General features: G+C 38.4%; 1 protein-coding gene across 2 annotated transcripts; it reads right to left on the bottom strand.

The window, feature by feature from the left end:
* Nucleotides 1–395: 395 nt before the first annotated feature.
* Nucleotides 396–10238, bottom strand: LOC107674472 (luc7-like protein 3). 2 transcript variants are annotated; one of them, XM_016468563.1, is made up of 11 exons: nucleotides 10032–10238; nucleotides 8173–8239; nucleotides 8056–8095; nucleotides 7138–7282; nucleotides 6525–6599; nucleotides 6338–6442; nucleotides 6088–6249; nucleotides 5524–5861; nucleotides 4871–5052; nucleotides 3938–4134; nucleotides 396–896 (listed from the first exon to the last, which is right to left on the bottom strand). In XM_016468563.1, the coding sequence occupies exons 1-10, from the start codon at nucleotides 10128–10130 to the stop codon at nucleotides 3971–3973; spliced, it is 1377 nt and encodes a 458-aa protein (XP_016324049.1). In that variant the 5' UTR covers nucleotides 10131–10238; the 3' UTR covers nucleotides 396–896; nucleotides 3938–3970. The 2 variants fall into 2 exon arrangements, with proteins under 2 accessions (XP_016324049.1, XP_016323973.1); XM_016468487.1 differs by lacking the exon at nucleotides 396–896 and having other exon boundaries at nucleotides 2804–4134.
* Nucleotides 10239–11121: the final 883 nt, after the last annotated feature.

An 11121-nucleotide genomic window follows, 5' to 3' on the forward strand; every position in this document is an offset into this window, starting at 1 on the left:
TCCCTAGTCTTGACAGTTTAGGAGACGTCAGCCATTTCCTTTCAAGAAAATCCATCTTCAAAAAATGTGTCACCAAGACGGCCATCTAAATGAACCGACATGCCTTTCCAGGAAATCATGAATTTGCATACATTGAGACACATTTAAACTGATAAAATACAATAAACGTGTAGAATAAACACAATCCTGGACATACTACTAAATATTTTGTCACTGTCAGATTTGATCAAGTTTTTTTGACCTCTGATGTACTAACAGCAGCAAAATTGCTTTGGCGTTAAACAAGTTTAACAAGGAAAAACTTATCTGAAGCGAGCAGGTCAGCTCAGTTCTGCCATCTTTTGCATGCTCCCATAGCGCTTTGAAAAACAACACGACAGCATTTTTTTCTTAATTTTTATTCAGGACAAATACAGGTTTTTTTTTTTTAAACTGGAACAAAATGAAAACACTTCTCTAAACTAAAACCGTGTAAAGATTTGGGATTTAGCATACAGAGGGGAAAACCAAAGCAGTTGAGAGACCTTTAAGGCTTCCAGTCAAAATACCGAGCAGAACCGATCGTCAATATGTCTAACGTGTCAAGTGAGAGCGGACTGTACAGAGCAAACATGCCACAAGTATTTGATTCATTCTGAATGCATACTGACAGAAATAATGGTGGACCTGCATGTGCATCTACGCCAGCTCATAGCAGTGAGACCAAAGAAAACCAAACAAACATAACTGAAAAAACACGAAGGGTCCTGTGGAAACGCTGAAAAAGGGACCGTTTTACATTTACATCTTTATCATATAGGCCACTACATCTGTGGTTCACCTTGTTTTAAAGCAGCGGAGGAGAGTTGTCGGATGGAGGTCTTCAGATCTTCCTCTCGCAGCTGTTCAAACTCCCCCTGATGTACACAAATGGTCAGAGAAACTCCATTAGTGCGTGAAGCCAGACACATTTACAGCACAAGCAAAAACATTACACCAGATTAACAGTCTCATTTACACAGCTTTTTAAAAACTATCAAACCACAATTAAGCAAGAAATACATTGGATCACTTTTATCATCATCATCTTTGTTCTACACTCTTTATCCGTTTTCAAATGTTTCATCTTGAGATTTATATTTTTAAACAGCAGCAGCAGCAGCGATAGTAACTGCTCGGCTGCAAGTAAAAATGATTGAAGGCAAGCACACAAATAAAACCATGAAATATTTAAAAGAATTGATATCCCTCTTCTATACGGCCAGACTGTGACTCTGCAGGTGGCTGATCTTGCTCTGAAAGCATGCACTGCTACTTTAAGGACAACACAAGTAGCGAATTTAAACAAAACACGAGAGAGAAAGTAAGTAAAAGTTTACTTAAAAAAGACACACCTGCATTAAAACACAAGCTAATTCTCACTAGGGCTGAGCGATATATCCAATATCCCTGATAGAATCAGCAGTGATAGATAGCAAAATTGCATAAAAAATGTAAACCGTTTGAACCAATTCAAAACTGTGATTCAACATAAGTAAATATTAACATTTATTCCTATGTATTGTTATATTAGTGCATATTAGGGCTGACAATAATGCATTCATTTGGTGTGAATATTTACGGAAAAAAGTTCTGCTTAATTTCGCAAAAAAACTTTGTAATGTCTATTTAATGGTTTTAATTCATCTTTTAGGGGGTCATTTATTAGCCAAAACTGATGTGTGATTAATATGTCATGCATTTAATTAGATTAAACAAATAAATAATCACTTGACAGCCCTTGTGCATACACAAGATTTATTTTTATTTTTTTAATTCCCACTGTTTTACAACTTTCGTTTTGAATTTTGTAGCCATTTTGAACAGGCTACGATAGTGAAATGGTGGCTACTCTTATTATAGACAAAAAAACCTTTATATCAACCTTTAAGCCCATTTGAGAGCTAATAAATACATTCAATTTCATCAATAAGTAGGTATGTAACGATTCACCGCGAGCCGGTTGACAATCGATTCAAATATGTGACGATTCAAATCGGTTGAGATGCTAAACAAATCGCTATTCAATTAGGGTTAGGAGTTTATATGAATGCATGTCTGAGGGGAACTTACTGTGTTTAGAAAAGTTTAGATGGTATTTTTTCTTTTCATCTTGCCTCTGTATAATGCATATTGAAGTTCATAAGTGCAGCGCTGCTTTGTTTACAGTGGAAACCAAAGAAACGCTTTAAGCGCCACCTGCTGGCAGAGACTGAATCTGCGTCTCGTTTAGCTCGTCTGCTGTTTCGGTTTCATGCAGATATTTTTTTATGTATAGTTTCACAAAACTGAAGTCAAACCATTCTGTTTTTGCTTCAAATTTTGAAATTATACAATCTAATTTAGATTAAAAACGGCTCATGTTGCATGTATGCAGCATCTTTGTTTGGATCAAGATTAAAATGCAGCAGTTGCCTCTAAAATTAAATGGAAAGAGCACGGACAAAGCCTTATTTTGTTTATATGAAGAGATTTATTTTATTTGTGTTATTTTATTTGGGGCTTGTTTTAAAATTTTAATTTAGTTTTGTTATTTACATTTACATTATATTTAAATTTAGTTATTTAGCAGACACTTTTATCCAAAGTGATTTACAAATGAGGACAATAGAAGCAATCAAAACCAACAAAAGAGCAATAATATGCAAGTGCTATATTAGTATACTATTATAGTGTTATATTTCAATTTCACAAAGAAATGTGCAGCATTTTGTGCAAGCAATAATATAAGACAATTAATTTAAAATTTGTCTTATATCTCATTTTGTAAAAAAAAATTGTGAATCGTATCGTGAAATCAAAACCGTGAATCGAATCGCGAGTGGAGTGAATCGTTACATCCCTACCAATAAGATGAACTGACATACGTTTGCTTAGCTATATCACCCAGCCCTAATTCAAACCTATAACTGGTTACCGAACAGGCAAAATTAAAATAAGCGACACAAACAAGGAGAAAGAACTGTTTTGAGCTTGATCTGGTTTGATAGGTTACTGTGGGATATCAATTGGGCTCATCTGTAAACCTGACATCCACCCGTTATGGCGTAGAGTAAACCATTGGCACTTGAAACCAACAGAAAGCAAAACTGAGAACATTTAAAACTGGGAGAAAAGAGATAGGGTAAATAAACATCAAGCTCTGAGACACGTTCACAGGCAACAGCATTCAAATGGATGTGGGTAGTGAAAGGAGTACCTTTGGTGAATACCTGCACAGATTGACAGTATCCTTGATTTTTAAATTGGCTTTTCATGGGGGGGGGGTCGCTCACAACACCAACGCTGTGTGAGGTGTGGAAATCAGCTGCAATAATTCATTAACCCTACACTTCCATCATCCCAAAGCTATCGGATCTCAACTTTAAGAACAGACGGTATTAAAAAGTGCAACATATCCATGTAACTCCAACAAAAAAAATACATATGTATTCATTGCAGTTGAATGAACTCTTTGGACCTCTTATTAACACCTTATAGACATCAGATGGTAAAATGCTGTGTGCTTATGCATGTACATGCATATGAGCACACAATCATTTTATATGTGAAAAACAAAGTTCAGTCAACTAGTTTAATCTTACTGCGAGCATAGAGTTAACAGTTTGAGGTAGTAAAGGCAGAGTTAGGAAAAAAAAAAAAACATGTAAATTTGGAAGAGAACTTGTCTAAAGAGACAGATGTATGACCGATACAAAACGAGGTACCTCCAAGCATGTTTTTCAGGGCTACACTGGCCTTTCCCTCTGGGTTTGTTTCTTTCTACTTTCTTCCGTTTCATCAGCCTAGTCCCCATCTTCAGTGCATACTTACGATGCACTATTAAAAAACAGGAAGAAAAATCACAGACAGAACTGAAAGAAAAAGGGGGGAAGGGGAGAGGGGGAGAGACCCGGGCCGGACGGGACGGTGCACTTACCTGGGGCTGATCTGAGGTCCTATCAGATCAGTTTTAATTGGACTGTGTGTCACCTTCAGAATGTAGCTCTTGCGTGGTGCCGTTCACTTCCGCTTTGGGAGGCTCAGCCTCCATGGACTCGGGCTTGGAGAGCTCATTAGACTTTTCAACCGAGCCCTTTCTGTTGCTCCTTTTCTCATCTGAGGAGTCCTTGTGCTCTGTGAGATAAACAATAAACGGACATGGCTATCTGGGCGATTCAGAAATATAGAGTTAGAATAGGCATATTTGATTTAGTTTCGCAAGTCAGTTCAAACTCTTGCAATAAAACATTTCGAAACTTCTGATGTAACGATGATGAGGGAATTCTGCACGTCAAAAAAAAAAAATACACATGGAGCTACAGAAAAATGAACTCTTCAAAAGGTTCTTTATTTTACTTCCATTAAATCTCTCTAACTGGCTAAAATAAGTCAAAATGAGTCCTCTTTTTGGCAAAAAACAAAAAAACAGATACAACAAACAAATAAAAATTACCACAAATCAATCAAAACAAACCAAAAAATAAAATAAAAACGAACAAAAAATAAAACCCCAAAACAAAATGATACAAACGAGATGTTTGAGCTAAAAATTACATTTATGAAAAACGAAGAAAAAAAAAATGCATGTGCAACTACAGAAAAATTAAACCTTAAAAGGTTATTTATTTTACTTCTTCCATTAAACCTCTCTAATCAAATTGGTCAAAATAAGTCAAAATTGTCATTTTGAAAAACTAAACAAAACACAATCACACAACAACAACAAAAAAATACAACAAATCAAACAAAACCAAAACATACAAAAAACAAACAAAATCCAAAAACAAAACCACCCTAAGTGCTGTTTAAAAGTAAACAAAGACTCTGATCAAAAACTTTGCAACAAAATTAAACTAATTAAATGGCACACCTTTGTCCCTAGAGGATTTGTCCTTGTCTCTGTCTCCTCTGTCCTTTTCTCTGTCTCTGCTGCGACTGCGGTGCCGGTGGCTCTTGCGCTCAGAACTGCGGGACCTCCTCCTCTCCCTGCTGCGAGACCGTCGCTTCCTGTCCGAGCGCTCGCGGCTGCGCCTCCTCTCTCGGTCACGGCTCCTGTTGACGTGTAATATTTCGTCCATCAGTACAAGTTACAAAATCACAACTGCCACAACAGGTGACAGTAAAGTACGTTGAACCAGTACTGTTAAATAAATCAAATTATTAAAAACCGTTTTCGTTAACTAAAATGAAACATAAATAAATACAAGATGGGAAAAAAAACTAGAAAATTATAAACATTGCCTTGTCCACTGAAAAAAGAAAGCCGAACTTCTAAAATGACTAAAGCTGAAATAAAAAAAATAGAAATATTTGAAAACCCCACAAAAACAAAAAACCCAAACATTAACATAAAAATGAAAACTGAAAAATAAAATCCAATTTGAAATATAAATAAGTACTATAATAGCTTATCAATAAATTTGCCATTTCAACAAACAAATATATTTTGAAAACAAAAAAAAAATATTGTTTTGCACATTCTCAGCTCAGCTTGTGTGTCTAGGAGCTGTGAGAGTTGCGTACCTGCTGCGCTTCCTGTCACGTTCCTTACTCCTGGACCTCTTCCTGTCTCTCGAGCGGCTCCTGCGGCGGTCTGACGCGCGGCTGGAGTGTCTGCTGTTGGAGTGACTCCTCCTGCGCCTGTCCCTGTCCCGTTCCCTCTCCCGATCCCTATCCCTCTCCCGCTCACGTTCCCTCTCCTTCTCCCGCTCTCTCTCCCTCTCCTTTTCTCGCTCTTTCTCTCTCTCCTCCTCCTCTTTGCGTTTCTTCTCACGCTCCTCCCTTTCACGCTCCCGGTCCTCCTTCTCTTTCTTGCCTCGCTCATCCTTCTCCGGATCCTCTGAGCGCCGACGCAGCTTTTCCTGTGGGATCAAACAGAAAATCATGGTGTAAACATAACCAAATTTTTGATTTGTGCCAATCAAGTTAATTCAAAACCATGCATTACCAAATTATCTAACATTAAGAATTTGTTTTTCTTACAAAATGAGTCCTATGTTCTTGTTGAATTTTTCAAAAATAACTATATTGTAAAATATAGAACTGGAAGAAACGGACCCTAAATCAAAAGGTTGACCGTCACCTCACCTTCAGCTCCTCTACCGTGGCTTTGATTTTGGCATATCCCATATGCTGCTTGCCCATTAGATGATCATCCACTCTGGACTGAGCGTCACCAACTATGAGGAAAGCGCCACACACTTCACACACCTCCATCTGCTTCTCCTGAGCTGCAAAGCTCTCAATCGTCTGACAAACAAGAAATCATGTCAGTACCTTTTACAATCAAATACAAAAACAGGCCGTATGTCTGCTTAAACCTGGATGTGTTACTCACTGAAGGAGTGGAACTGAGCTGCTCCCGCTCCTCCTTCAGCTGCTCCACCAGCTTCATCATGCCCTGCGCCTCCTCAACACGGCCCTCTGAGCCCAACTCCTCAATCTGAGCACACACAAACACACATTTATATGCCTCTCTGAACACATTCGTCCTCATTTCTCAGCTTATGACAGGCAGAACCTACCTGAACAACAAGCTCCTCAATCTTCGTGGTGAGGACCTGAGATTTCTCCTCGTTCTTCCCAGATGGACCTGGTGCCTGGAAATCAGAGTTCGGAGTGAGTGGTGCTCGTCACACAGTGTACAAACGTCTTTTCCTATATTATTATTATAAAAACTGCATATGAATTTAATAGACTGCCCTAACCGGCTGGCTTGCTGAAGAGCCAGGCAATAAATATGTTCCAAAATCTTTGAAAGTGACGTGACATGTGGCCAAGTATGGTGACCCATACTAGGAATTAGTGCTCTGCATTTATCCCATCCTAAGTGCACACACACAGCAGTGAACACACACACACCGTGAACACACACCCGGAGCAGTGTGCAGCCATTTATGCTGCGGCGCCCGGGGAGCAGTTGGGGGTTCAGTGCCTTGCTCAAGGGCACCTCAGTCGTGGTATTGAAGGTGGGAGAGAGCGCTGTACATTCACTCCCCCCACCTACAATCCCTGCCGGTACGAGACTCGAACCCGCAACCTTTGGGTTACGAGTCCGACTCTCTAACCATTAGGCCATGACTTCCCCAAAGGTGGTCATATAAATAAGTAGACAGTGAAGGCTATGGAAATACTTACTCCAGAGTTCTGCTGGGCTTGAGACAGGGCTAAACGTGCATGGCCCCTCCGAATCCTGCGCTCCACCTCGGCCAGGAGACTCTGCAGGTACCGCAGGAAGTCTCGCTCATATCCTTCCTTCATAAAGCGGGAGCTCTTCTCATACCTAAGACAATGTGTAACAGTCAGGAGTCACAGGCTTTACTAAAAGAAAACTCATTCCAAATAAGATGCAGAACCACATTAGGAAACCTGTCAAGAACTAGATGTTTCTTTTATTTTTTATTTATTATTAATAATTTTGGGGTAGTAGTAGTAGTATTTTGTCAGCATCTTAGGCAATTTTCATGGCAAAAACTATTCAAAAATACAAGTGTAACAAATACAATAAAAAATCAGTAAACAAACAAGTTATATTACACACAATTTTTTTACATTAACATATGATACAAATTTTAAAACTTTTACTGGTAAAATTACACCAAATAATAATTTTGGGGTAAAATTAGAAATTGTTTTATGCTTAAAGAACATTTTTTAACAAGATCATTTTTAGAAACAAGATTTCTTGCTGTAGAACATGTTCATGGCAACCTGAAGAATAATTCTAATAAAAAAAATAATTCTAGTATAAAATCTAGTAAACGTAACTGTAAATAAAACATAGTATATTTGTACAGTAATGACAATCACTATTGAGAACAATGGGAATAAAAAATCTGCCCAGGTATTAGAGTAAAAATGATTCGATTTTTTGCATTATATAATAGAAAATTGTGAGGAAATTCATGTTAATGAATCTGTCAGAATTAAAAAAAAAATTTATATGAATATTTATGTTAATATTAATGGTTCTAAAAAACAAAATTAACTTTTTATTTTTTTACCATCTGATTTGGGATGTTTTCATGACATTCACCCAACACAGTAGTAACTTACATTTTCCTCAAGTTTTCATCATGGATTTTTTCACAAGGACCTGGGAAAAAAATTATACATTACAATGTGGATCGCAAGAATAAAATGAGACAAATGTATTTGAGAAGCTGTCCTTACCCAAGTCTGATCGTGTGTTTGTGAAGAGTTCAGCGGGGCAAAAGCCACACAGGTAGTATTTGCAGACCTGAAGAAAAAGAGTGAACACTTGTGTTAAATCCTCACGAGTACTCGAATTAGTGGTCAACCGATATTGGTTTTTTGACAGCCGATGCCGATATCTTGGAAAGCAGGGTGGCCAATGGCCGATATAAAGCAGACATAATTTTATTTATTTTAATTAATATTTAAGACATTTGAAATAATTTGAAAATGGATTAAAAAAAAAATAAGTGTGTTAAATAAACATACTAATACTTTAGATTAAAGTATTTTTCACAAATAAATAAATATTTAATAAAAATATAATTATAAAGGAAGTAAGCACTGTAACCAACAGGGCACTCAGTATTCTGGGAAGTCTGTGTGCATTGGGAATCATATTTCTACAAATAAATAATAATAATAATGATGCATTTTATTTAATGTCGCCTTTCAAAACACCCAAGGTCACCTCACAAGCAAGCGAAGATAAAAATAAATACAAATCACAAAACACTCCGCATATACAGATAAAGTGCAGGAAAGACTCAATAAAACATAAGAAAACCTGTATAAAAAGATATGTCTTAAGACGCATTTTAAAAGTCAGCAGGCAATCGCTGTTGCAAATATCAGGGGGAAGGGAGTTCCATAGGCGGGGGGGGCAACATAGCTAAAAGATCTGGCACCCATGGTAATTAGTCGAATCCGAGGTACCACAAGAGAAATTAAAGATGAGGATCTGAGAGCACGTGAAGGGGTGTAAACATGCACAAGCTGAGTAAGGTATTGGGGTGCAAGATTATGAAGTGCCTTGTAAGTAAGTAGCAAGATCTTGAATTCAACTCGATACTTTACTGGAAGCCAGTGCAATTGCTGAAGAACTGGAGAAATAAAGCCAAGGTAATACTCATTTTACATACAGGACATGAATATGACAGTGGGCAAATGGCTCAAGTCAAAACAGGCCACCACATACTCCATGATGTTTCGGTATCTATGTGTGACCCTGGAGCACAAAACATAATAGCACGGGTATATTTGTAGAAATAGCCAAAAATACATTGTTTGGGTCAAAATGGTCAATTTTTCTTTTATACCAAAAATCATCAGAATATTAAGTAAAGATCATGTTCCATCAAGATATTTTGTAAATGTCCTACTGTAAATATATAAAAACTAAGAACTTCATTTGGACAACTTTAAAGGCTATTTTCTCAATATTTACATTTTTTTTTGCACTCAGATTCCAGATTTTCAAATAGTTGTATCTCAGCCAAATATCGTCCTATCCTAACAAGCCATACATCAATGGAAAGCTTATTTATTCAGCTTTCAGATGCAAAAATCTCCATTTCAAAAAAATTCAGGGTCACACATGTATCTATAAGGTCGCCCCTTCGGCGTAGCTCTTGTGTGATTGATCAGTTTTAAGACCACAGAAAGAATAGTAATATAATCCCTCTCCTCAAGTCACATTAATTGAACAGTCATATGTAGCTCAAACGGTGCTGGACGAGTTACACGCAAAAGTTTGACACTCAGCGCTTGTTGCAAACTAATAAAAGCTATTTTATCTTAGAAAAGCACATAATAAAGATATAAAGAGGAGGGCGGCGTGTTTCGCGCATGTGTTCAACAATGAGACACGAGCTTAGCGTGCTAAGCTAACGGATCCAAACAACCTGGACAAACTAGCGCACAACACACCGCTCAGCTAAGCTTATATAAATTACAAGCAAACACATCTAGATCTGTTCTTTAGCTAGTTTAGTGATCTGCAGAGCTGTGTGTGTGCGAGTAAGTGACTGTATTAATCTGCTGGTCAGCGCACTCACAGTCTCGTGATCCCAGCGCACGTTACAGCGCTTCTCGTCCGGAGCCAGGTTCCGGTCCCGGCCCATCAACTCATCGAGTAACTGGGCAGCAGAGAGCATCGTGCCTCGGCTTTACTTCTGACCCGCTATAAGAGATGATTATTGTTCATTTACAGGATATCGTGTGCTGCGTCCCTGCTCGGATCTCAACAACAAAATGGCAGCGCGCAGTGGGTGTTACCCATAAGGCACCGCGAGGAACAGTCGTTAGTGCGCCATCTAGTGTATGGGGTGACATGACGTTTACAAATTAAAGGGATAGTTCATCCAAAAATGAAAATTTGATGTTTATCTGCTTACCCCCAGGGCATCCAAGATGTAAGTGACTTTGTTTCTTCAGTAGAACACATATGATGATTTTTAACTTTAACCGTTGCAGTCTATCAGTCGTATAATGCATGGCAATGGTAACAAAATCTATGAGAGTAAAAAAAACATGCACAGACAAATCCAAATTAAACCCTGCGGCTCGTGACGACACATTGATGTCCTAAGACACGAAACGATCGGTTTGTGCGAGAAACCGAACAGTATTTATATCATTTTTTACCTCTAATACACCACTATGTCCAACTGCCTTGAGCGCCCGCACAGCATCCGGTGCGTGAGGTGTGTACGCGTTCTGGCGTAGTTTACGTTAATGGGTGTGTTGATATCCAGCCGAAGAGCAATCAACCATAACTTCAGGCGAGCAGGCTCACAAGTTGGGAATACGTGGAAAGTCCCCACTCCCGAATGAGTTCGCGCGAGAGAAAGTAATCTTTTAGTTTTAAGTCGGTTTGAACAATCCGGATAAGCGCAAGTAAGTACCATTTTGATTAGCCGTCATACCTACAATGAATGTGCACTGTGTAAACAATGAGTGAAGTATGCGCACAAGAGATCACTTCCGGCGCTTGCGTAAACTACGCCAGAGCGCGTACACACCTCACGCACCGGATGCCTGCGCGCGCCCAAAGACAGTTGGACATAGTGGTGTATTAGAGGTAAAAAATGATATAAATACTGTTCGGTTTCTGGCACAAACCGATCGTTTTGTGTCTTAGGACAT

Source organism: Sinocyclocheilus anshuiensis, unplaced genomic scaffold, assembly GCF_001515605.1.
Source record: "Sinocyclocheilus anshuiensis isolate Anshui unplaced genomic scaffold, SAMN03320099.WGS_v1.1 scaffold173, whole genome shotgun sequence".
NCBI classification, from domain to species: Eukaryota; Metazoa; Chordata; class Actinopteri; order Cypriniformes; family Cyprinidae; genus Sinocyclocheilus; species Sinocyclocheilus anshuiensis.

Bases quoted from the DNA above. Each gene is read 5' to 3' on its own strand.
- LOC107674472 (XM_016468563.1), bottom strand. From the start codon at position 10,130: ATGCTCTCTGCTGCCCAGTTACTCGATGAGTTGATGGGCCGGGACCGG. The intron at 8,240-10,031 runs GTGAGTGCGCTG...CTTTTTCTTCAG, and splicing joins TGCGCTGGGATCACGAGACT to GTCTGCAAATACTACCTGTG. The intron at 5,053-5,523 runs GTACGCAACTCT...ACACGTCAACAG, and splicing joins CGTGACAGGAAGCGCAGCAG to GAGCCGTGACCGAGAGAGGA.